The 27,615-nt window shown below is 39.1% G+C and overlaps 1 protein-coding gene across 8 annotated transcripts in view; it reads left to right on the top strand.

Annotated features, from left to right (window-relative positions):
• Positions 1–2,639: 2,639 nt before the first annotated feature.
• Positions 2,640–27,615, top strand: part of Pdlim5 (PDZ and LIM domain 5) — a 159,479-nt gene continuing 134,503 nt past the window's right edge. For 4 of the 8 annotated variants that reach the window (XM_029475109.1, XM_029475107.1, XM_021157645.2 and 1 more), the window contains exons 1-2: positions 2,640–2,745; positions 6,497–6,634. In XM_029475109.1, coding sequence (XP_029330969.1) covers positions 6,539–6,634 — 96 coding nt within the window. In that variant the 5' untranslated portion in view covers positions 2,640–2,745; positions 6,497–6,538. The remainder of the gene's footprint in view (positions 2,746–6,496; positions 6,635–27,615) is intronic. The other 4 variants (XM_029475108.1, XM_029475106.1, XM_029475105.1 and 1 more) reach the window with 2 other exon arrangements.

Below are 27,615 nucleotides of genomic sequence, written 5' to 3'. Positions count from 1 at the left end.
AACTTTCCTTGATGGGGTAAGAAACATTGTCTATGGGTATAAGGGTTAATATTTATAGCTCAGTTAGGTATTGTGCTGTTTTAGTCAAGTGGGGGTGGTAGGTTCTCCTCCAAGATCCATGACTTCACTAGCCTTGGGTAGTTAGGTAGGTTTCTGGTACCAGACTTATTGGGTCTTAAGTATGATTAGGGAGCTGTTGGTTACCACCAAGGTATGTGTGTCATAACCTTAAGGGCAACATAACATGCTGGTTGTTGCTCATTGGCATCATAGCTGGCTAGGGTTGCAGGTTGCTCTCCTCCTTGGGAATTTTTCACGGTGCTTTCTGGTATTGGAAGGCAGCCTGGAACCAATAAAGTAATATAGTTGGTATGAAGCAATATAGATCATTTGATAACCTCACAGTTATTAGTAATTATGATTCTCTTCAAGGTGAATCAACAGTGCTTCTCACCTAAAAACTGTATGCCGTTAACTGGAGTCCAAGAACATGTCTAGGGAAATAGCTTTGTGAGTTTTTCTTTTTGTGTGTGTGTGGTGCCTTTGGTGGTTATGGTGGTGATGGTGGTGATGATGGTGATGGTGGTGTTGGCGGTGGCCGAGGCAGAGACAGCGGTGGTGGTAAAGGTGATGTTGATGTTGGTAGAGGTGGTAGTAATAGTGACGGTGATAGAGGCTGAGGTAATGTTAGTGGTGGCATTGAGGAGAGAATGAGGCCCTCACACATGCCAGATGGGCCCTCTGTGATACCAAGATAGACCCAGATGGGGGAATAATATTGGAGCTAAAGTTTGACAATTTCCTGGAAATGGAACAGGTAGTGTTTGTTTAAAGTATGAATTTGGGATGCATATCTAAGGATTCTAAGTTTGGATGGGACCCAGGAAAAGGCTACTTTCCAAGAGGGCAACTGGATAAGTAACAATTCATGCAAGAGTTAAGCAGTTACTTAACCTGCTGATAGTTCCCAGGCTTTGGACTGGAGTGGGAGGGGAGAAGGTTGAAGGCCTGGTTTGCAATTAGGACTAACACTTAAGGTACGTTTGGGCCACCCTATCTACTCTCAGCTCTTTCCTCATCATCTCGGGATGCTGATTCTCTGATGCTATGGTTCAGAACCTTGGTAATGAAATAGCATTGATCTAGTTTGATTTTTACTGTATCAGCACCAAGCAGATGGGGGCGGGGCGTGAAGAGAAGATGGTTTATAAGGTAACACAGGCAACTGACTTGTCACAAGTGGAACTGTCTATCATGTGTTATAGAATCTGTTGCAACTTTCATTTGTAAACATTGTGACTAAGGCTGGTATTCATCCTGTGAAGGCAACTGTTAGGCTGACTTTTTGCTTTGCAGAGGGTATCTGTTTACATGTAACCATTCTTAACCGTTTACTTTTGAATCATCTATGAAACAGAACCCTAAAACGCACTAGACAAATCTCACACTAGAAAAATTCTTCCCTGCAAACTAGTTTTCCTGTTAGAATGTAATACAATCAACAACTGGCCAACAAAATATGCAAGTCACATCCATGTTAAACTTTCGAGTATATACGTTAACAAATGAAAATAAATTGTAATAATGTTTTAAATAAGCAGATAATATCAACATGTGATCAACATACCTATTTTTTAAATTTACAACGTTTTAAAAACCTGGTCCATATATGTCAACTTGGCCACTAAACATCCAACTGTACAGTGAAATGTAGTCTTACTGAAGCTTATATTTAATGGAAATCCTATCCTACTCATGTGTAAATTTAGATTCATAAGAATGATATAAAACATTTTTTACAAAGAGTTAAATAGACATATGTGGCCAGTGGCTACTATTTGAACAACTTTGGACCGACTTTAGAAGTTTGCTTGTACCTCTAGAGCAGACTCCAGACTCAGGGACTTCGGTTGAGGTTTATTTTTGTTTGATACACTACTTGGTTAGCACTTGTGCTTTTAATATTTTAAAAGTTTCTTTTCGAGTATTCACTAAACATTACTAACGTTTGCTTGTGAATAAATTCTCTGGGCAAAATCAAACAACTTTACAGAAGTAGGTAAATGTGCTGTTAATTTGGAATTAGAAAAATAAGCCGAGGATACAGTGGCTGAATCACTTTTGGCCACTGCTTTGTATGGCTGTCCTTTAGCTTGACGACAGATTTAACTTCTGCATATTAGGGTTAGCGATTTTCACCTTCCTGACAAGCAAACTTCAGAGTTTGCACTTCTCGAGAGAGTATACAGAGGTCTTTCACAAAAGCAGGCGGTAGTCGCTGAATTTGCACCGACGACAGAGATTTAGCTAAAGCCCTTTTCTATTTTCAGCCAGACCAACTGCGGGTCAATTCAAGTTTCTGCAGAGTGAAAAGCGCCGAAATACAAAACAGAGAAGCGGAAGGCTAGATCTATGCCAGGTACTAGTCCAAGACTACACCCCGGAGCCTACGCCCACCGAAACTCCACAGGGGCAATTGTTTCTGTGGCGGCGGCAGCCGGTCCCAGCAAGTCACAGCGCACAACAGGGAGACTCCACTGCCCTCTAAGCCCTGAGCGACGTGGCCCCGCCCAGCCCGGACCATGGGGGCGTGATCATTAGTGGAGGGGCGTGGCCAGCCTTGGGGCGAGGCGGGGCGAGCGCGGAGGCGGAAGTTCCCCACCGGCTTGAGAGGGACGGCGCAGGCACTGCGAGCCACTTGTCAGCTCTGGTCTGAGGCGGAGGGTGCGCCGCGCCGGTCAGGAGGTGAGTGGCCGCGGGAGGCGGAGGAGCACGTCCTGGTCCGCCAGGGGACAGGAGGAGAAGCGGGTGACGGAGTGCGGCGCGTGGAGGGGCGCGGGACGAGAGGAGGACGGGGCGAGCGTCTCCCCGGGAGCCGCGGCTCCTCAGGTGCTCCCGGTGCGCGCCGAGGTGTGAGAAGCGCCCGGGGCAGGGCGGCGCGCGGCGGGACCGAGCGCCGGGAGCCGGGGCTCTCGGGGACCGGCGCTCCGGAGAGCCGGGCGCACCAGGGGGCGCCCGCCGAGCCCGAGGGCAGGCGGCGAAGGGCAGCACCTCGGCCTGGGGCGCGCCAGCCCCCCAGGGAAGCTCCGGCGAGCCGAGAGTGTGCGCCTGCACGGGAAAGCGGTGCAGTTTTGTTTGCTGGCTCCCAGGCTACGGAGAAGCGTTTATTTCCTCCTCCCTGAAATATGTGCAGTTGTGTAACCTGTGAGGGTTACACGTCGGTGCGTCCAGAAGGAAAGCCCACTTAGATCGGTCGCGGTCGCCAGTTTTTATGAAACTGGTGTATACATGGGGCTTTGGTCAGACTGAGCTTCAGCCCCGTTTGACAATGAGTGGAAAGAGGAAGGGCGTATGGACTGGGCAGAACTTGGAAAGAAAATTCGTGACTGGGCTGGGCAGGTCTAGGGTGTGATCGCCAGATCCTATCCCAGGTCCGCCTTCTTGACCCGAGGACGTCTGAACCCGCCTGCTACGGAAACTGCTAGCTGGGGAACCTTATTTGGCCAACAGGGCTAGGCGTGAACCCAAGCTGGGAAACGTCTCATCCCTCAGCCTTAGTGCTTTAGTCCTCCCACCATTCTATCTCAGGAAGGGGAGAAAGAATCTCTAGGTAGTCTTAATTGAAGGGCTCCTCACTTGTAGGTCTCTCCCGGTTACGCACACCAAGGAAACTAACACACAAGTGTGGGAAACCACTTTTAGGCTCCCTCACTAGCAGTAGATGGAAGGCATTATTTATGCTGTCCCTAAAAGAAAATCCAAAACTCTACAGAAATTCCAACGTTTTTACATGTTTGAAAGCAGAATAAGCTGTTATTTCCTGCCTGCCTGGTTGGTATTTTAGCATTTGGGCACTAATAACCACATGGGGGAGACTTGGAAAAAGCCAATAAAAATATCGCCGTTGCTTAAGGATCCGAATATTTGAAGACAAATGAATTGCAAGTGAAGCTAGCAGAAAGGGAATTTAGAGAACAGACCCGTGTTGTGGTTTGGCTGACTTGGCTAGTGCTAGAAATGTTAATAACATCGGAGAAATCAGGAAGGGAGTCCCTAAGAAAAGGGAAGTGACATGGATGTGGGATGACACACAAGTACAATACATTCTCTCCTAGGGAAAAATGGAGCCAGAGTACCGTTACCGTAACTTTCACATACTTCCCTTGGCACAGTTAAAGATTAAAAAAGGAGAGTGGCCTGTGGACTGTCAGGGGGTTTACTGATTTCTTTGTGCTGTATGGCACTATCAAGACTGCCTCTATTGGTCTTGAGGCGATCCTCCTCTATCGGGAAGGCAGTGGTGTGTGGTTTCTTATTAGCTCCCTACCATTTGGTTCTCACCTGCCATTTGGCTTCCTATGGGTCTTTTTGTATGGCCACTGCTTACTACTGCGGTGCCAAAGATACGTTACTAAACAGTAGGTTAGTACTATTATGCCGTCTTAAAAGCTTTGCAGTGTACATTATCCCGAAACTAATTTTTCTGTAGGAACTAGATTTCCTTTGAAGTGTTGCCTCATTTTCCTTTCTTGAGAAGAAGGCATTCATTTGCATTCTCCTCAGTGGTACATGTACTGCTGAACTTGATAACTTGACGTGTCAGGATCGATGTTGGAGTAGATGATTTAAAAGATGAAGTCTGATTTTTTCATCTTTTAAGTCAGCTGCGTTAATACACTATATATGCTATATATATATATATTTCTCAGAGAACTATATATATAAGCTGAGAATTAGACCCAAGACCTCGTGAATGCTACACAGACTCTCTACCACTGAGATATATTTCTATCTCTAAAGCTTTGTTTTGACAAGTGTCTTTAAAGTATTACAGTGATATACCTGCCATATTTTTAGATGGAAGTACTATATATCCTTAATATTCTTTTTAAAGAGAGAACAATGTTCATTATTCCCAATGCCTCCTAATTACAAGTAGGATACTCTTAATTCAATTTGAGCTTTTAAAAGAGCTACACACTGGACCACCAAACAGGCAGCATACACCACCAGCTTATATGAGGTCCCCAACACATATATAGCAGAGAACTGCCAGGTTTATGTTCAATCAGAGTTCATGCACCTAACCATCAAGAGTCTTGAGGCCCGAGGGAGTTAGAGATCAGGTGGGGTGGGAGGTGGAGGGGGGTGGGGACATCCTTGTGGAGATGGGGGTGGGAAAGAGGTAATGGATGTGGAACAGTTAAGAGTTGGAGGGTGGACGACAGATGGGGGAAAGGGGGTTGGTTATAAAATCTGGCGTGTAAAAATAAATTAATAAATTAATTAATAAATAAAAAAGAAAGAAAATACATTAAAGACAAGGCAAAACAAAACAAAACCCCCCAAAACTATCCTAAAGTCATTATGAGCCTAGACAGCAAGACAGGACAAAAAAGAAAAATAAAAAAGCAAAACAATGCATCATGTTAATTTTCTAAGGCTCCAATTTAGTTTCATTAAGGTTAACCTTGTACTTCAGTTATGGTTAGTAGAGCCTCATTTACTGTCTTGGGAAGGCTTAGTCTTTGCTTTGCTGGAAAACAAGAATTTAGACTAAAATACCACCTGTTCTAGAATTTAGCCCATCATTGCCTATATGAAAGAAAAATAAGGTTTTAGGTTCACTTCCCAGCCCCATAAACAAACAACTACATAAACAAAAACCTAGTTTCAGACATACTTCATACTTAGAAATTCTGAACTATTACGTCAGCAACCTTATCTTTCCTTCCTTGACATACTTTTCCACCTTTAAACTCCACCTAAACTTCTGTTCCACCACACCAGAGTATGTAGACACCTGATCCACTGAGGATGAAGCAACGCTAGCTTAGGAAATCTAGTTCCTAAAGAAAAGTGATTTCAGGGATAATGTGCTGNGTATGAAGTTCCCTTAACTGTGGAAAACACCATGTTCCTATAGAGGAGGCTAGGAGTTAGGGTTCTAAATTAGAATTAGAGTAATTAATCTCAGTTTAAAATAATTTATTGTTTAGAATTCATGAACAGAGCCAGCAGATCTGCAGTCCCTTTTATATGTTGACATGATTGAAGGAAGTGAGATGGAAGGGATCTTGTTAGCTGTAGGAAGCATGAAATGGGGGGGGGGAATAGGAAAATCGCCTTAATTACAATTCAAATCTTATTCTGATCTGGTATGTATTTCCTCCAATAAAAATTCTTATGTGAGAATCCACCAAATTTGTTTTTGCAATCAATGTAGGAGCTGGGTAGATGTCTAAATGTCCATCCTGATAGGAAATTGGCATAAGTTTGAAACTGAGTGCTAATTAGCTCATCAACTCCTTTTCCTCCACTGAAATGAATAAAGAGTTTGCTAGGTATGACCTGTATGTCTTTTCACCCCACTCCAAAAACCTTAGCAGTTCCAAAAACCTGAACAGTTTTGTTGACTTTATAGAAAATACATTGATATATGAAATTGGGGTTTTTAATAACCATTTTTATTAACTATCTGATTTTTCTTTTGCAGTTTCTTTCATTTTCTTGAACTGCACGTTGAACCCTGGGAACCATGAGCAACTACAATGTGTCATTGGTCGGCCCAGCTCCTTGGGGTTTCCGGCTCCAAGGTGGCAAGGATTTCAACATGCCTCTGACAATCTCTAGTGTAAGCAACCTTGACAGACGTAACTACAAATGCTCATTCACTGTCTGGCCCTGGGAACCGCAGGAGTGGATCCTTGAATTCTCTTTTGACCTGTGTTAACTTGTTACCATGTGGGGTTTTTGTATTCTCTTTTGACCTGTGTTAACTTGTTACCATGTGGGGTTCTTGTTTTTTCCCTCTTACCAGGTTTGGCTGTCTAATAGAGATGCAGAGGGAAGGCACTTGACAAGGANAGCTTGTTTAGTTCAGCTTGTTTTCAGTTTCTCCACTAGTAACAAGAGTAAAATAGAAAACATCCAACTGAGGAGCCAGTCCTATGGTTTGGAATAGCCCCTAATTTGAGAAAAATCTTTGAGCTCTAATTTCGTCATGAGTACTTTTATGGAATTTTACTATCATGTTTTAATGACCCTTTTTTTCAGTTCCAAAAACTGTCTGTTAACACTAGTGACCATGACTGGCTTGGACATTATTTCCTCAACTCACATTCTGTGGAGGTAATAGTCAGGAGTAAGATGAGAACAAGCTACATAGGTCTGTGGAGAGGAGAAGGGTGAGGCTCTGCAGCCAGATGGTCAGCCTATGAGTAATTGAGATTTGACTTTTTACCAGGTTGGGGATTTAGTTGAATAGTGTGTGTGTGTGTGTGTGTGTGTGTCTGTCTCTGTGTGTCTGTGTGTGTGTCTGTGTGTGTGTGTGTGTAGACACAGAGAGAGGGAGAAGGAAAAGCAGAGAGGGGAGTCGGGCAAGACTGACACTGTGTAGCTCTGGATGATCTGGAACTTGCTATGTAAACCAGGCTGGCTTTGAACTCACAGAGACATCCTGCTTCTACCTCCCCAGTGCTGAGAGTAGAGGTGTGTATCCTCATGTCTGGGCTTAGATGTCTTGATGATTTTGAGAAGGGGATAATTACAATCAGGTCCAGTTTCATTCACCAGGAGGTGATTATTACTATTATTTATTTGTATAACTTCCTCTGTGTGTGTGTGTGTGTGTGTGTGTGTGTGTGTGTAACCTGGCAGACAGTTTGAGGTGCTAGCCTTGGGTTGTGATTCTGATAAGAGGGAACACTGTGTACATACAGGCATGCCCTTCCCTGGCACACAGAAATGCTTTCCTTGTGTCGACAGAGTGCTAATTAAAGGATTTTGAACATACTGATTAAAAGCNGCCATCCTAACTAAGCTGCTCAGTTATTTCTGTTCTCTTACAAAAGTGTCTGCCATCTCCTGTGACCTTTTTGGGCCTGTGCAGTGGGGCATGCAATTCATTCTGGACTGGACAGGGTTGGGAGGGGAGGAGAGAAGGGAATGTTGGCTCAACTGGGCAGCTAGGCTCTTGGCCTGTCAGTAGCCTTATTTTTAACCCCTTAATTGGTTTAGTTTAAACGTGCAATAACAGTGTCTAATGAAAATTTGTGCCTCATATTATGTCAAGATTATTACTGTAACCAATGTCATACTTATTTTAATTACCTCTATGATCATTCTTATTCTGCTTTTTTATATAGAATGGTTGGAATAATTTTCAGTGATCATCAGGTTCTTTAATTAGTAGTATTAAGAAGCAGTTAAAACCTGATGTGTGCCTTAAAATGTGTAATTAAATGGTTGTCTTATGTAATGATACCTGTGAAAATTTTAGCAAAGTTTGATATATTAAAATCTCTCAATTATTTATCTTTTATAATAATATATAATGAGAATGAAAGGCCTGAAACATTTAATCCCTCAGTTTTAGGGAATATGGCAATCATTATTGTATTGTTACTATTTTTACTTAATGAATGCTAAAATTGAAAAAAAAAAAAAAAAAAAAAAAAGAAAGAAAGAAAAGAAGAAAGAAAAAAGAAAGAGAAAACCAAAAGAAACCCAGAAGCTTGTATGTCTTTATTTTTAGAATTCAGAAGTACACAGTTTTTCTTTGTGAGGTGTGTTGAACTCTAAAAGAGTCATTTCCATTCCATAGAACCCTGGCACTTTGGGGTTTTAAGCTGTATTTGAGGTAAAGATAAGCCATGTCAAGGACTTAAAAGTTGTATTTCCCTGAGATTTTGTGGTAGTAGTGTATAAATATGCTGTTCTGACTTGGCTTGTGAAGAATGCATACTACATTAACATTCTACCTTGTATTGTGTAATGTCTTGTGGGTGGGCTTCTAAGGTAGGCTTAGCAGCTCCTGCCAGTGTTTCTAAGCGGGGCTCAGACTGGGACACAGTATGAGCATGCCATTGTTTCCCGGTTTTCTCTCTAAAATGCAGTGTTGTTGCTGGAGTTTGTAGGCCGCTTTTTATGACCCTGTGTTTATGGGAATAGCCCTGAAGCCATGGAATGTAGGGATGGGTTTCATTGTAGCCATGTTGGTTTGTTGGTCTTTGCCAGTATATTTTATAAGAAGAAATAGGAGACTAGTTGAACAATTCAGGGCTATATTTTGTCAAGCTGTTGTTTCTCGGTGAAGTTTTAAGAACTTTTTGTGTAGAAGCATCTTTTCGATTTGAGATCTCAAAGTTGAAGTACTTGGCTGTGTGTCATTATCTGATGTTTGACCCCAGAAGGTCTTTTCTTTATGACCAGTATTTGGATTTCTCTAGTAAGCTCCCAGTTCTCCAGTAAACTTATTTTTTAGAAGTTGCTTTAGCAGATTAGAATGAGGTTAGATTTTTTTTTTTATACCCTGTCAAAAAATTGACTGATTTTCAAGAGTTAGAGGAGAATAAATTGTTATAAGCTTAGACACATTTCAATTGGATTTAAAAAGACCAATATTAAGAAATAGACCAATTTCTCAAGATGGAATACGGGAAGACTTGGCTGGGAATTCATTTGCTTGGAAGTTACAGCAGTCCTTTTAGAAGCTGCTGAAGATACTGTTTTGGGAAATACAAAATTATATGGTTATGAAGAAAGGACAGTACTGTAGTATTGAGTAGTGTGTTACATTTATCACCTGACAGGATTTGATGAAATGACAGACATGCTGCTCACGTTTTTTCAGTTTTAGTGGGTGTAAATCTTCTGTATTTGGAGGGATTTGCTTCTTTAAAAGGCATTAATTGAAATGGTCCTCAAAGGATGGAATTTGAATACCTCTAGTTTTCCTGTACTTTTTTTATTGTACTACGATATTGAATACTTTTCCCTGTCGTTGCTTGACTCCTAGTTAAGCTATGAATGCAGTTGAGTGCTTCTGCAGACATGCCAGCTGCAATTTCTCTCCTGGAGAGCAGACTGAATCACCCTGCAGTCCCTTTAAGCTGAGATGAGAGAGAACTCTTTTACTTTGAATAAATGGGCCCATTGTTAGTTTAAAGCTGTTGAGTCATGGTGCCTAGTTACAAAGTTAACCTAGTTTATGTAACTATGTAACATATATTTCACATGTATGCTCACTTGCTGCTTTTAAGATACTAATTGCCTTTCTGGGGGGAGGGTTGTTTCAAAACTCTTACTTTTCAGATGTGTTTTTCTCTTTTATGGTCACAGATGTCAAGTCACCCTAAGATAATTCTAAAAATAGTTTTCTTTTGTAAAGAAATAAAAATGAATTTATCTTATTACAAATGAGTAAGCTTAAAGATTTTAGATTTATATGCTCTTCACAAATCCTGGTTTTGTAGGGAAGTTATTTTTAAGAGGAATCTTCTTGGTAAGAAGGACTCTGGTATCTCATGGAGGAAGCAGTACTGCAGGGCTTGATGTGAGACTAGCACACTTCAGACCTAAGTAGAGAAGGGTTTTGTGGTAACCTGTTCACTTAGGAGTTAGTGTTTCCCCTGTAAATGGAGAGGGCTGATTGAAGCTTGTGGTCTTGCTTCGGTTAGTTGAGACCTTTGGTGGTGTTGGGCGTGGTGCGTGTGGATATGAAGTTGACCTGTTGCCTTTGTGCCTGACATCCTTTTTGTAGTTGTTCTTGCCCAGATTCCCATTTCCTCAGGGTGAGTCAGAGCCTGTTCTTCCTCCAGTCTTATGATTGGAGGAGAAATCTTGATAAGATTTCACTAATCTAGAGGCTAATACTGGTTTTGTTTTGTTTTTTGTTTGTTTTTTTTTTTTTTGTTGTTGTTGTTTTTAAAGAGTTTATTCTTTTGGTGTCTTCAATTGTATTTTTGTGCTTTGGCTTCGGCAAGTGAGACTCTAGGCCCTTATTCCAGTGTCTGAGGTGAAAACAAAGAGTGAGTATGTGCTGTAAAACTTGACAGAGTGAAGCACTGCCATGAGAACTATCAGTGTTTGTCTGCATGTAAGTAAGTGGCAGAGGGGAAATGAAAAAGGAAAACATTAATATGAGTAACTGAAGGACAGGCAGTTCACTGATCCTCAGTGATTCCAGATGTAGAACAACTGCCCAGGCACACTGTGAAGGCAGGGCTGATTTATAGTAACAGAGAGAGAAAAATCATAGTTCTTTAGGTGATGAATCAAATGAACAAAGCAATATATATATATATATATATATATATATATATATATATAATTTAAATGTTAGGTTTGGAACAATTTTCTTATGCTGCTGTTTAAGCACAATATCGTTTTTTTTCCTCCTTAAAGATGTATTTATTTATTTTTATTTCATATGTATGAGTATTTCGCTGGTATGTAAGTGTACTGCGTATGTATATGGAGCCCACCGAAGGCAGAAGAAAACAGACCCCTGGAACTAGAGATATGGTCTGTTATAAGCCATTGTGTGGGTGTTGGGAACCAAACCTAGTCCTCTGAAAGAGCAGCTAATCCCAGAGCCATCTGTCCCACCCCTAAATTGAATTTCTTAGGTTTTATGTTCACTTTGCCCATTTCCGTAACTGTCTTTCTTGTTGAGTAAATGGAGTAACCTGCCCTTTCAGCAGATGCTCTAGTTTCTTTTATAGCCCATAGATATGTTGTTACCTATTTATCTGTCAGTTGCTGGGGCAGAGTTCACAGTGATATAGGCATTTAGGCATTTAGTACTCAGGAGGGCTACACAGTCGCAGCACATGTCCCTGAGAGGCCTCGATATAGGAGCGTAAAATCCATGTTGAACATTAACATGAAGGAATGAAAAAGAAAAAAAATTTAAAAAAGGAGAAAGAAATAATTTTCAAAGTCTACAACCTTAGTCAAACTTGGTCTTTAAGAAATTTTGCTTAATCCTTTACCCTCCCTGATATGAAGGAAGTATTCAGTCAAATACTTCATCTACTTAATTTAAAGACATGAATGCTTTTGCCCTGATACTAGTTTCTTTCTGAAATACTCAATTTTAACATTTTCTTGCATATACTTCTAGAGATAATCTGTATACATACCTGTAAATGAACATATACCTCATTAATACGAGAATTAGTATCTTTAAGAAGGAAAAGCTTGGCAGTTTCATTTTCTCTTAATGTCAGTTAACATGTCTTTCTTAAAAAAACAAAACTGCTACACTGCTTTTGGATATGTCATAATTTATATAAGCAGTTTATATTAGTGAATTGTAAGGTTCTCCCTCAGTCTTCTGTATTTACTGACACTGGTATCATTTTATATGCAAGAGTACACACATACACACACATCAATAGCCCCCCACCCCCAGTATGTTTATTAGATGAATTCCTAGAAATGGAACATCAAGTCCAAGACTTGTATATGTTTGTAATTTTGGTTGGTGTTGCAAAATATCTTTGTAGAGACCCGCCTACTGGTGATACGGGTTGTGTTCTTTTCCCATACCTGTGCTAGCATGAGTCTAAGCAGACTTTGATCTTTTTCTTTCAATCAGATGGGCCAAGTTCCAGCTGCTTCCACTTTCTACAGGGTTTAATTATAAATGATATACTAGGATTTCTCCATCTTAAAATGGCTCATTATTTTATACTTGCAATTGAGCATATGAAAGAAAACTGTTCTGCCTTTAGAAATGATATTTGTTAATTTTTTTAGGGATACCTAAAAAGTCCCTTCAACCAGAGATTTTATTAATAGTTATTTCTTTCTTCTTCCTTTTTTTTTTTTTTTCTAAGGTCTCCTCTCTGTTTTCACAACTCTCTGGATACATGGCAAAAGATTGTGTGTGTGCGTGTGCTTGTGGAGGCCGGAAGTAAACAACTGATGTCTTCTTCCTCAGCCACCTTGCATGTTATTTTTTGTGACAAGGTCTTCCACTGAATGTGGTGAGCTTGGATTTGGCTAGGATGGCTGTCTAGGGAACCCCAGGGATCCACTTGTCTCTGCTAGCTCTGGGATTACAGGTCCATGCTTCCTTTTGAAAATGTGGCTTCTGGCCTTATGTCTTCATGCTGGCTGGGCAAGCACTTTACTGGTAGTCATTTCTCCACTCATCTATTCCCTGCTTTTATGGAATAGTTTTTGACACCGCTCTGTCATAGCTGTCTAAGCAGTTAAGCAACCATATTTAAGAGTTTCAAACTTGTTGTCTTTGGAGTTTCTCTATCTGCCTGATGAACTGCATGGTTCTGAATCCCACTTTTCTGTAGTTCTCTTTGTATGATATGTTAGGCGCTGGCCATTCTGAAGTGCTTCATCAGGTTGTGGTGTAGGAAATTCACCCTTTAATGTTCTGCTGCAAAATTTTAAATGCAAAGGGTTGAATTAAAGAAGAATTCCTTATTTCTGTGAGTTATCACACACACACACACACACATGCATACACACACTCACCTGCATATACACTCACTTGCACACATGAACTCACAGGAACTCAGATACATATACACATGCTCACACATGCACTCTTGAACACACATACATAAACACACACTTATAAATACACACACACACACACACACACACACACACACTACCCCTGCTAATGATCCTATAGTTTATTTATAAGTAGCTATCATTGCCACAGATACATTTTAATTTACCAAAAGTGGAAATATTTATTTTAATGACATTAAAAATTGAACACCATTTACCATTAATTAGACGTAGAATCTAAATGTTGTGATTGAATTCTGATGGGAACCTGTGCTGTTCACATTTCTGTTATAGTAACAACACAGTAACAGCTTCTAGAAAAAGGGGCTCATTTTGGCTTCTCCTTTCTAGACATTTCTTTTGACAACTGAGCATACATATTTGCTTTAGGCCTGTGGTTGGGAGCCAACACATCATGTAAGAACACCCTTTATAGCAATGGTTAACTTTATGGCTAGGACAAAGAAATAAGAGGCCACAGGAGAGACTAATCCCTTTCAGAGTGTGTCTGCAGTGACTAGACACCCACCTTTTAGAGTTCCTTCTGCCTCCTAGGCATTCTAAGTGGGGTGCTAAGTCTTTAAGACACGGGCCTTTGTGGGACATAAAAGATCCAAACGAAAGCCGGCTCAGTTGATAATCCAGTATTTTTTCAGTTTCTGAGGCATTACATTAAGAAATGTAGGCAGAAGATGTTTGTGGCTATGTTCTGAAAGTATTTTTCCTGTAGGACAACTGTCCTTGGAAAACAAATGTTTTATGTCTGTATGTAGTATAAGCATTGTTCCATGATTGCCTGGCTTTAGTCTTTACCTTGAAGTTTCTCTGTGCTACTGATATTCACATGTTTTATAAGTGCCTCATCCAATCTTTTTATGCTGTTCTTTTTATATATGCCTCTATCCATTTTAGGTGATTCTAATTGCCTAGCCTCTAGTTTCCAGAGTGATAATTTTGATATTTTAGCAGACTAGGGTATTCCCAAAATTGGAGCTTACCCTATCATAGTCTGATTCTTTGTTCTCAGGAGGACATCTTGCCCAGGCAAGAATTATTGAATCTTATATTTAATACTGTCCTATTTTAGAACTCTAAGAATGTCTTATTAAATTCTTGCTTGACTCCTCTACTATTATGACTCCTCTATGTTTCATATAAACGATTCCATTTAATACAACTGAGTTTGTAATAGAAAATATCAACTTTGAACTCTTAAAAAGTCCTTGTTCTCTATTCTTCATGTATACTAACTTTATTGTTCCTCATTATTGTTAAAGGCCTACCTATTTTCTGTGTCATGTTCATATGTTAGATGCTCTTATAAATGTGAGCACTAGTCAACCTCACTTTGGACTCCTTCTGTGCTTGTATTGGACTATAATGATGGGAATGTGCTAACACTTATTGAACCCTTGTTTTTGTCTAGGTCCTGTTGAAGATGTTTGTTCATGTGTAACAGAATATTTAATCCTCATCACATTTCCAGTGGAGACTATCTTAATTTTAAATCTCTTAACGTATAGATGAAGAAACATGGAAGTTAAATAATATATCCTAAGTCACATAGTATAATCAGACCTAGGACTTGAAACCAGTTTAACTAGTAGTGATTTTTTTAATCATTATGCTCTATCACCAGGGACAGTTAAGTATATGTGTACATTTCACAAAGAATAGATACTGTAGTGCTGGGTGTGGTAGTACACACCTATAGTCCTAGTACTCTGGAGATAGAGGCAGGTGGATCTCTGTGAGTTTTAGACTATCTTGTTCTATATGGAAAGCTTCAGCCCAGCTAGTACTATACATAGTGAGACACTGACTCAAACAAGAAACAAAAGACATAAAACAGGAAAACAAAACAAAAAAAAATAAACCACCACCACTCCCAGCAGCAGCAGCAGCAGCAGCAACAACAACAACAAAGGGGAAAGGAAAAGATGCTATAGAGTCAAAGACTTATACTTATGGGAATAATTGAAATTAGTAATTAAAAATTGAGAGTCGTTGTTCCAAATCCTCAGTGAGACTTTAGAAGTGTGGATTCTGTGATTGCTACAGATTGCATTTGGATGCTTGGGATTCAGAGTTCCATATGTCAACCAATGAAGCATTTTGATTTTCTTTGTTTTTAATATTGATCGAGGTTAAAATTTCTAGGATATGCCTTAGAAATTATAGTAGATCCCTTTATCTCACAAAGTATAGTCTTCCTTTGTGGTCAGTCATTGTTGACTTTGACAATTTTGTTTTCAGTGTTAAAGATAGAGTTTATTACAGAGTCATTTGGTGCTCTCTCAATGGCTGTGAGTAATGGACAGCCTCTATTCTAGGAAGGTTTTCATTGTATCCAAAATCTGTAGAACATTTAGCTTTCCCGGGGTGTTTTCCTGACCTTTTGATTGACAGGTCCACTTGGATAGTCTCATAAGGAGAGACTGGTAGGTCCTTGCTTACCAGATAGCTTCTGGCTAGATGGCAATCCTGTGATCTTTGGGGCAGTTCAGAATTATTTTGTATGTATTTAACCACCCAGCAGTTCTAACTTTGTTTTCTAGTGTTATGCACAGAAGATATTCATGATACATATTGTGGTGTTGCACATAGTTCAGTGAGTTATATTTCTTCACGGGGGAAATAGCTTAATAAGCTCAAGGAATAGCAAGGCCTGTATTATGGCCTTGGAGTTAGCAAGAGGAAAGCATACTTAGATGAGGGGATTGTAGGATATGTCTAATGCCAGACTGAGAGATAAAAAAGTTCATGATAGTAATAAGGATGGCATTAGGGGTGCCAGTAGGCACAATTTGAGATTGGTTCTGATTCCTTTGAATTAGAGCTGAGCTGGACAGAGTAGATGATTAACTATGATCTCACCATACCTATGGGATACTGTGCTGTGTAAATTGCTTTTGAAAGAAATTCCAGGGGAAGCATTCAGAAATATTTTTAAACCCTGAAGACTCTGTAACCTTCCCAGGTAGCTACTTTGGAAGTATAAATACAGTTTATTATGTATTTGTTTTGAGAAGGTATTTATAGTTCTAATGCACTCATGAGTTTTTTAATGGTTATTTATACACTAATTGCACATTTTTCCTTGCCTTAACTTTTTACTGTTACTCAGATGGCTTCTGTTTTCACTTCCTTGTGATATTACGACATTTTCTATTCTAAAAGAACTGTTGCATACACCTTCAGGAGTTGTTTACAAGTTTTTATGGTAGTGTAGCTAAGAGCCTGGCTCAAAGACACAGTGGATGGTAGTGCGTTTATCCTACATGAGATCTGTTGATTTGAAAATGGTTTTAAAATATTATTATTTTTTTGTTGTGAGTCAGGATTTCACGTTGCCCAGGTTGGCCTTGAACTTGCTATGTATAGGAGGATGATTTTGGATTTTTCTGATGATTATGCCTCCTCCCAAATGCTTGTTACTCCAGTTGTGTTCTTCCATGGGAGCTCTAAACCTGTCTATTTTTAAGAGTGATTTTAGTCTGTTGGCTGATCAGGATAACGCCAAGAGTTGTTTGCCAGACTGTTTCCTTATTTCCCATGAGGGTTTAAATAATTTAGTAGTCTTTTACATTTATGAAATTTCAGAGAGATCATTCAGGGTTAATATTTTCTAGGAAGAAGCTGGTTGATTGTTAATACTTTGACAACCTAAGGAATTTTAATACCTTAGGAACGTTATAATTGGATAAGAATTAATGGTGTTATATAATGGTAGAAGTACTATACAAATCATAATGCCTGTATTTAGAATAACAAACAGTTCAATTCCTCACTTTATATTTATATTTAAGATTAGCTTTTTATAAATTCAAGAGAATATTGTTTATGAGCTTTGAGATATATTTACAAAATAATGCTTAGAAAACCTACCCAATAATTTTCTGAGTTACATTGAATAGATAAATCAATATACCATGTATAGAACATTACTTTTCTTAATGATTTTATCCTACAATTGAAAGCAATTAAATTATAATTAATTTTTGTATACAACAATGTTGTGTCCGGCCAGCAGATCACAGCCTGGGTTCTAGCTTGGAAAGGCATTTTGGAAACCTGGAAGAGAAGAGGGGCTAGGCGACGAGAGAAAGAAATGTAGCTAAGACAGGCAGATTCTGATCAAAGCTCTATTTTTTATTTCCGACACTCAGTTATGAAGGAGGGGGATGGACCCGGTTCCCGCCAAATAATCTTGGAGTAAGGTTGCAGGTGAACACGTGATGGCTTCGGAATAGCAAAGCGGTGGGGCTCCAGCAGTGGGCGTGGCAGAACGATTGAGCTGGCAAGCTCCATCCAGGTGTAAACAGTGGAACCCTTAAGGCTGGGGGAGGGGAGGCTACACAACAAGAATTTAAGATAACATAAAATGATGAATAGTCAAATGTTTATGAGCATTTTATAATTAGCTAATTGTATTAGGATTTTTTGAGGGAACAAAACACACAAAATTTTTCTCTTTCTCTCTATACACCCCCACACCCCCTCACATATACCGTGACTTATTAGATTGGCTTATATGATTGAAGGATGGGCAGTCCAATACTGGTTACCTACACCAGAACTGGGAGCTAGAGCACTCAGTAGCCTTAGTTCACAGAAACAGGCAGTGCTGTACGCTCCCTTAGAGCCTAAAAGCCTAAAAAGGGAAAACATTCCTTCTAGTTACTGAACAGCAGTGACTTTACTGACAACCATAGTAGAAGAAGTCTGGTGTGTGTGGGTTCTTTAATCTCATTATAGTTAGAAAGCATAGAGCTGAGACAGTAGGGCCAGGGACAGGACACCCAGGATCATCTTCTTCAGGAAGTACTTCCTTTGGCTGGGCCCAAAATACCACCAGGAGGTGGCCATACAATCACCACAACCTCTTGTGGGGAGCAATTCAAACTTAAGCCGTACATCAATTGTTTCTAGGACCACCTTCACAGACACACTGAATAAAACTGCGATTTGGTACTCTCCATCTGCTTTCCAGTCAAGATTATACTTCTATACTAGTGTTATTTCTTCATTTAGTTTGTTCGTGGGGCTTGCTCTTACCGCATTTATATTTTCTCCCAAAATGCCACTTACTAGAAGTTCTTTTTATTTGGTGGTTGTTGTTATGTGTATGTGTATGTGCACATCAGAGGACAGCGAGGGAAGGTTGTTTCTCTAATTCCACCGTGTGGGTTCTGGGATGGAACTCAGCGGTGTCAGACTAGGCAAGTGCCTTTAGCCAAGTCATCTTGCCAAGCCTGGAATATTTTTGCTGGATTATATTCTATAGGCTTTATGTGTAGTTACTACAAGTATCAACTCAAAACAGAATATGTATGTGTGAAAATTGGCTCTATAATTTATATACATATATATATATATATGTGTGTGTGTGTGTATATATACATATATATATATATATATATATATATATATATATATATATATATGTATATATATTCGGACAACTATAAATTACTGAGCTGTGTCCCCAGTGTCTGACTTGGTAAATGAGGTTAAAAATGGTATTTACATCATTGAAATTTTTAATTTTCTTTTTTTTTTTTAGTATAAAAGGAAGTTTACTTGAGACCTGGCGGGCAGTTTGGAAAAGGGAGTAAAGGCAGAGAAAGGAAGGGGGCAGAGAAAGAGAGGAAGAGAGAGAAAGAGGGAAAGAGGTAGGCCTAGGAGAGAGAGAGGGGGAAGGATTGAATAAACCTACATAAATTTCTTAGAATTAATGCCTGGCATAGGGTAAGAACCCTGTTAAGGATACCTAATAATTAATATATCTTATATACCAAATATTTATTAGTAGTAACCTAGTTGAAGCAATTTTGAGACAGTATCTCCTAGTTCTCAGTTAATATCTTTGAAATTCAGTTCTAGTTTTCTTTTGGGGAGAGTAGGTGTAGAAGAATCACTCATCCTAATATAAGTCCATGCATGCACATATATACATGAATACCCAGCTTGAATTGAATTGCCTCATGAAGGTTTGTCTGTGTAGTTTACCGAATGCCTGGTTGTGTTGGCTCTTTTCTCTGCCAGCAGTTTCCATGTTAACCCAAAGCTAGAGTCATCTGAGAGGAGCGAACCACAATTGAGAAAATGCTTCCATTTGATTGGGCTATAGTCAAGCACATCTTCTTAATTAGTGATTTCTAGCAGAGGGCCTGGTCCATTGTTGGTATGGATACCCCTAGACTGGTGGTCCTGGGTTCTATAAGAAAGAAGGTTTAGCCAGCATCCGTCCATGATCTCTGCATTAGCTCCAGGTTTCTGCCCTGTTTTAGTTCCTTCTTTGATTCCCTTCACTGATGAATTAGAATTCATCAATGAATGAATTCCAATGGATTGTAGTCAAAATAAACCCTTTCCCTTTCAAGCTTCTTTTGGTCATGGTGTTTCATCACAGCAATAGAAACCCGAGCTAAGACAGTGGTTCATTTTCCTATTTCATCTTTCCTCTCATAAACTATCAAAGGCATTTGAAAGGAACCTTGATACCCCTGGTGCATCCAACTATATCTAGTTGAATCACTGTGTATAAGTCTATATACACAGTGATTGGCAGTCACTGTAGGTTTGTTTTGTTTTGTTTTTCACTTTAAAGTCACATGATAAACTATATTCCAATAAGAAGCAGCTGTTTAGTGGGACATGGTGGCGCACGCCTTTAATCCTAGCACTCAGGAGGCAAAGGCAGGTGGATTTCTGAGTTTGAGGCCAGCCTGGTCTACAAAGTGAGTTCCAGGACAGCCAGAGCTATATAGAGAAACCCTGTCTCGAAAAACAACCAAACCAAAAAAAAATTATTTAGCTGGGCAGTGGTGGCGCATGCCTTTAATCCCAGCACTTGGGAAGCAGAGGCAGGAGGATTTCTGAGTTCTGGGCCAGCCTGGTCTACAGAGTGAGCTCCAGGACAGCCAGGGCTACACAGAGAAAGAAACCCTGTCTTGAAAGACAAAAAAAAAAAAAAAGCAGCTGCTTTAGGGATTAGTTTTCACTGTGTTAAAGAATAAGTTTAGTTATAAAAGAAAATATGTTACTGAGTTCAGACTAGGAAAAAATAAGCAACATGCCTGCCATTTCTTCTATTGCTTTCCAGGAGTGTTCATGTTCTCAACCTTTTGTGTGTAAACTTCTGTGGCCCTTGTTTCTTGTTCCAACCACAGCCAGCTAGCTGTATGTGGGATAGGTGCCTGACCAAGATGTAACTATTTATAGACAAAATTAGGAGACTGGTATGTGATCACACTAGTTGCAGGCTTCACAAAGTTTATGAGATACAAAGTTCAGCCAGTCTGAACTTTAGTCATGCAAATAAATGTAAATAATTGTTGCTCTTTCATTAATTTATTTATTCATCCTACAAATATTTGTTAATTTTGCAATGCGCTAGATATTATCCTAGGAAACTGGGCATAATTGTCTAAGTTAAACAAAAGTTTGCCCTCTTACAACTGTGTCTGGGAACGCAGGGAAGACAGAATAGAGGTAGTTGATAATAGAGTGCAGTGAAGTTAAACTGGAATAAGGGGAATGGCAGTGGAATGAGTGTTATAACTTTGTAGAAAGTAAAAGGAAGGCCTAATACATAGGGAAAAGACATGGAATCTGGGATGACCAGTGTGGGTGAGAAGAAATGGCTCCAGGTGACACAGGTACAGTGCAGGTGGTTGCTGGGAATTGAACCCAGGTCCTCTGGAAGAGTAGTCAATGCTTTTAACCCCTGAGCTATTGCTCCAGCACCTCAGAGTGAGCCATTTTTTAAAAAATGTATTTATGTTCACAATCATACATTTTGGCATTATTTGGTACTAATTAACAATCTAATGAAAAAGCAAAAATCTTTATTTGTTTATTCATTTACATCCCAAAGGTTGTTCCCCCCTCCCAACTGTTGGTCCCCCCTTGCAGAGTTCCTTCCCCAATCCCTCTTCCCCTTTACCTCTGAGAGGGCAGTCCCCGACCACAGTATCCCCATACCTCAATGCAGTCTCTGTGCCTTTCCCACTGAGGTGAAAATAGCCCTCTGCAGGGGCCTTGGGCCAGTCCCTGTATGCTTTTTGGTTGGTGGTGGCTTAGTCTCTGGGAGATCCCAGGGGTCCAGGTTAGTTAACACTGTTGGTCTTCCTGTGGTTTTGCCATCTCCTTGAGGGCCTAAAAGGTAAAGTCTTTAATGAACTTTTCAACATTTATAAAAGGAGAATGATATGATGAATCCTTTGTACAATTCCTGATATTCAACAGCACATAGCCAATTTATTTTTTCTCATTACTCTTCTTTCAAGTAATTTCTAGCAAGTATATAATGTTAGCCATGCATTTAATGATATACCTCAAAAAGTAATAATGTTTACATGCTTTACATGTGGTACATGCCTGTAATCCAAGCACTTGGGAGGCAGAGGCAGGTGGATTTCTGAGTTTGAGGCCAGCCTGGTCTACAGAGTGAGTTCCAGGACAGCCAGTATGGCACAGAGAAACCCTGTCTCAAAAACCAGAAACCAAAAACCAAAAACCAAAAAACCAACCAACCAAATAAAAATCCTAATCAGGGCCTGGAGAATGGCTTAATGGTTAAGAGCACTGACTGCTCCTCCAGAAGTTGTGTGTTCAGTTCCCAGCACCGACATTGCTCACAGCCATTTATCTGTAACTCCAGCTCCAGTGGATCTAATGTCCTCTTCTGATCTTTGAGGCAGCAGGCATGCATGTGGTACACAGACATACTTGCACACAAAAGACTCATACACATAAAAGAAGAATAGTGAAAACTTAAAAATCATACTACTATTAGCATGTTTCAGATGGTGATATTTTTCTAGGGCCACAGTATTTTTCAGATTTTAGATTGTCACATATATATGTGTACACACACACTCACACACATACACAACACACACATGTATTTTTTTTTTCAGCATTTGATTCAGGATTTAGATAAGTTCATAGTTTGGTATTGTTCTGTAAAGTTAAGTCCATTTTTTTTCCCCATGGAAGTTGCTTTTTAATAGTTATTTCTTGGGATTTTATATTAAATTAGGCCATATGTTGACTAATACATTCTTTGATGGATAACTTATAGAAAAGTTAAGTGACTTGATATCAGTATTTGACAATTTGGCTAATTGTTGCTATGGTCATAATTATGGATTTATTTTGAATTTGTCATTTGTCTACTGCTGTTATGATTAATGCCCTGTTTTTAAAATAAAACTGTACACTGAAAAATCATTATTTTTTATTTTTATTTTTTGTTTTTTTTTTTTGAGACAGGTTTCTCTGTATAGCCCTGGCTGTCCTGGAACTTACTCTGTAGATCAGGCTGGCCTCGAACTCAGAAATCCACCTGCCTCTGTCTCCCAAGTGCTGGGACTAAAGGTATGCGCCACCACGCCCAGCTGAAGAATCACTCTTACTCATATATTTAAAATCATGAGTTGGTCTGTTTATCTTAAATATTTAACCATAAAAATAAGCTTTTTATTCATTTACCACCTGAAGTCACCTTGAGTAGCACACACACATGGGGAAACATTGCTGTAATATTAGTGCTGTGTCTCCTATTCCTTCCACTTACCTCCTGTGCTGAAATCTAATCAGGTACCCTAGGAGGGACCAACTTGAAACCTTAGAAACATTTCTCGGATGTGTCCAGAAACAAGGTACATTTTGTACAAAGTATGATTTTACTAGCACACTGCTAGTGGAGCTTGTTACCAATATGATATCCTGGTTTATCCACCTCAGCATTTTTTATCTTTCAGGTTCAAATTCTATTACATGTGACATGCTACTTTACAGAAGGTAAACTAGAAACAGGTGCCTTCTTTTGGATTGCTATTAAAATCTTAAGCTTGTTATTAATAAATAGAGTTATCTAGGCAATGACTGGAAACATTTTTCTGTTGAATAGGATTTAGTTTTTTTTTTTTTTAGGAAAAGTTGTTTGAAGATTATAAAATTAAAATACATGTGATTTTTAAAAAGTACCTGAAAATTGTTAGAAAGGCAATTCAGTCTGCTAAATAATTTGTTTGAAAATAATGAACTCTGTAGGAAAATAGTATTTCTTGATATGCCTTACATAGATTTTTATATGTAACTATGTCATATATAAATGGATTGTCATTGTTTGCATTTAAAAGTGAGTATTATATAAATAAGTTCTTAAAGTTCTCATGTTCAGGGAATTATCCTTGTTTTTAAACTCTGCAGATGAACTTGTAGAGGACAGGAAGGGAAGGGTAAAGACAAGTTGCTTGTTACCTGATAATAATTGTAGCAGTAATGTTGTAAAGATGAATGCGAATACAGATTCCATTTGATTATAGCCAGAGTCAGTCTCTCTTAGGTATCCTTTTAGCCTTCAAGCTTATTTCTCTTAGGCGTCACCATTTACAAATGTTAGCAGTTTAGAATTTTGGCTACACACTATCTTCACTTAGATATATGTTATTGTTGTGCTGTCATCCTGTCTGATAACATAGTTCAGATTGTATTCATTTCACACATCATGGGTCTGGATAATAGGATTTTAGGAAATTATGAGGTTGAAATTGAGTGACCACAGTGAGTTCTGTGTAGTTTATAAGCCTTGTGTTTAAAGAAAAGCTTAGCCTCCAGTGGGCTTTTTAGCTCCCAAACATTAAATCATGTGACATGTGTGTGGGTAAAGGACAATTGATTCTGAGTTAGGATCAAGGATGGACAGATGGCCCTACGCCCTCCTCAGGAACAGGGAAGCCCAGTATGTTTCTTAGTTCATCACCTAGATAATCCTTTCCATCTGTGTTTTCCAGCCAGGACATCAGTTACATTTCCGATGCTCCAAGTGAGTAGAACTGAATTGTAGGCCGTGTTGTGACGAGCTAGTTAGACCTAGCATTCTTTCTTTAAATAGTCTTTACCTTTATTTTTACACTTGATAACATGGCCAAGTATCAATTTGAGATGAACTAGCAAAGTTTTCTAAGTAGCCTACAGAGTAAGGCTCTAGGCTAGGAGATAAAAGGAAGACCCTTTGTAAGCCAGGTGAATTGATGTCTGAGACTGTGAGAAAGTGTGAAACCTGGAGGGCTGGGTTTGGTTTACAGTTTGACACATATTGCCTTTGCCAATTAAGTCTTTTCATCCCTTTTGAGTAGAAGCGCTGTCTTCCTTTTGGCTGTTAGGGTGCTGGCCTAAGAGATTAATTTACAGAGGCTTTGCAGTGTCCTCTTAGAAGAGGAGGTAGGGAGTTCTATTTTTGCTGAGTCAGGTGCCCTTTCTCCTCATTCCCTGTGGGATTTCCTTCTCTGTCTGGAAAAGTGGACACAGGGCTTGGAATTCCTTCTTGCTTTGTTTGATAATTAGCTAGATGGAACCTGTGCAGCTGGAGAGAAAGAATGAATTTAAACCAGAGATGTCTTTGTTGTTGTTATTGTTTGAGACAGGCTCTCCCTTTATAGGCCTGGCTGGTCTGGTAATCATAAAGTATAGGCCAGACTGCCCTTGAACTCACAGAGATCTGCTAGCCTCTGTCTCTTGAGTACTGGGATTTAAGGTGTATACCACCGCGCCTGGTCACAGGGACATTGTTTTGAAGCTCTCTTTACCCTGTTTATAGAAAGAGAATGCATTTATTTCTTTTGAAAGGAAAGCAGAAGATTCTCTTTGTAGCTGAATGTAATCCTTAATTTGCTGTATAAGAGTCACTTCAGATTTTATGGTAATGTATTTGGATCCATTGAAGACCCTAACTTGGGTAGAGAACTATGTTAAAAAGCAAAATTTCAGTATAATTTGAATGTAAATATATCACCAAAGATCATATGATTCATGCCTCCCTAAAATTTGGGTCTTATGTTTTGGTGGTTTGATGTCTGTGTATTGTTTTGAGGTTTTATGCATCTGGGCTTTTCTTAAAAAATGTGTAGTTCTGAGCTGTGGGGTACATTGCTTACATGGGGAAATTCAGTATATTCTTTCTGATGTTAGCTTGCCTCTCTTCCATTTGAAATATTCATTAGGGGTAGAGTCTTAGTTGTGTTTTTTGGGTCATAACATCCACAAGTTGCCTTATCTATTTTACATAACAAAATCATTTGTATTTTGTGTGGTGATGGGAATATTTATATTTTCCTGAAAATGGATTATCTATGTTTCTTAAGAAATATGATGGGAGCCAGGCAAATTAAATGCCAATAGGAAGACAACCTCAATAAATCACTTCTTTCCTACTCAGAAAAAAGTATAAACAAAACTTGACAAAGCATAGAAGAGCATAGCTCTGGAAATTGGTATTACTAGTAGTTCAGATACTAGCAGATAGTTGTGGCCCACTCAACACTTACTAAACTCTCATGTGTGTGTTAGTCTTTTTTTTTTTTTTTTTAAATCATCACTGTTCTGTATATGGGGGAATGTTTGTGTATGTGCACTGACTGTGGCACACATGTGGAGGTCAGAGGGTGATGTCGGGTGTTCCTGCTATTGCTCTCCATCTTAGTTTTTAAGATTGGGTCTTCCTCAGCAATCCTCCTGTGCCTACTTTCCTGTGCTGAGATTGCAGGCATATTTTTATATATGGATTTTTAGCAATCTGAATTATTCTATCTTCCTAACCTCTGGGAAATTGTATTCTTAAGCAGTATAAATGATGTTAAGTGCAGAAATGTTCAAGAAATACTGAGTTTTGTTGATTCTACAGGCCCAACACAGGTCCTTTAATTTGCAATTTTATATTATAGTGTCAAGTCAGCTAATCCCTCTAGACAAGTGTACTGTCCTGTTGTTACAGACAGTAGTGCTAGCTTGCTGAATAGTGGCTCTGTAATGTGAAATCAATTTTTAGCTTGTTTTTTTTTAATGTGACTCCTTAGAATTTGAAGAAATATTTTTCTTGGAGTAATCAAAACTATTCTTGAATGGAAACAGCCTAGTTTTCTACAGATGGCTAAGGAATTGGTTTTCCATTAATGGTGCTTGCCCAATTTGTAGGATTTATTTTCAACTTGTCCAGAAACTCCTATTTCCTTCATTTAATTGGAGAAATATCCAATCTCTCTCTCTCTCCCTATTTATAGGTGTTAACTTTTTAGTCATTCTTTCCCTCAAGCACTTACAGATGGAAGTTATTAAGTTAAAAAAAAGTATAGCTTACTTACACTTTGGATGATTTTTAAAATGTAGCATTATTTCTAGACCCCATCTTTGGCTTTAAATGAGTCTCACAGATAGCTGTGGAACAGACACTTTTTCTTTTTCCTTTTTTTTTTTTTTTTCTGAAATAAAATTTTACTTCCATAAAACACATAAGGAGGACACAGCTTTGTATGCGCATGGGAAGCTGCCCATAGTAAAGTAAAACTGTGCGCAGTTTGAACTGTCCCCACCTGTTGTGTAAGCTGGCTGGGAGGTGGTTTGGAGGGTGTCTTGCTGAGCCTGTGGTTTGCAGTCTTCCTCCCTACCCTCTTTGTTCACTAGGCTTTTATTCATCCTCAAATACTTTACTCTTTACTAAAGCACACGCTATGAAGGATCAGCCCTAAGGGCAATTACTTTTCTATGAGTAACATACAGGAAGAGTCTTATGAAGGTAAACAGAATACTTCATCTCCTTTTATGGGAAGTAATTCTACAGGAAGAACCACCTTGTCATCCTTATTGTCATAAAATGGCCATGTGGAATACTACTAAGGGTGTCTTTTCATCGGTTGATGACATAAAAATAGAACTTGAAGGTTTGGCAGTCTCTATCTAACTCTTGGGCTTTGTGGGCCGTCTTTGGTCTTCAGGGAATATAGTCAAATGAGACAAGTATCTACCTAAGCCACTCTAAATCAGGCCTGTATCAGTCTGGGACATTCTGTTCCTGGTTTGGGAACTCTTCGGCCCCTGGCAGTGTCTGTCTGTAGGTTACACAATAAGCTGTCCACTGGAATGCATGTGTGTATCTGTGATACATACCTTGGACAGAGTTGCAAAGGAGTGTAAAGTAGGGCGTGCATCAAAATAATTCTAAAATTTCTTGCTTTATGGTTTGACTTACAGTCTAGTACTTCCTAGTTAGGTGCAGAATGTCCAGAATGTGTACTGGTATCTTGTAACATCTCTTTTAACACACATAAAAACATAATCTAAAAATTCAATAAAGTTCAATAATGTGTACAATACAAATGTATAAAATAAGAATTACTTAGCTAATGTTTTTCTTTTCTTTTCTTTTCTTTTCTTTTCTTTTCTTTTCTTTTCTTTTCTTTCTTTCTTTTTTTCTTTCTTTCTTTCTTTTTTTTTTTTTTT

The sequence above is a fragment of the Mus caroli genome, chromosome 3, assembly GCF_900094665.2.
Source record: "Mus caroli chromosome 3, CAROLI_EIJ_v1.1, whole genome shotgun sequence".
NCBI lineage: Eukaryota > Metazoa > Chordata > Mammalia > Rodentia > Muridae > Mus > Mus caroli.
Note: the sequence above shows the minus strand (reverse complement) of the source record. Positions and strands in the feature narration are given on the sequence as shown.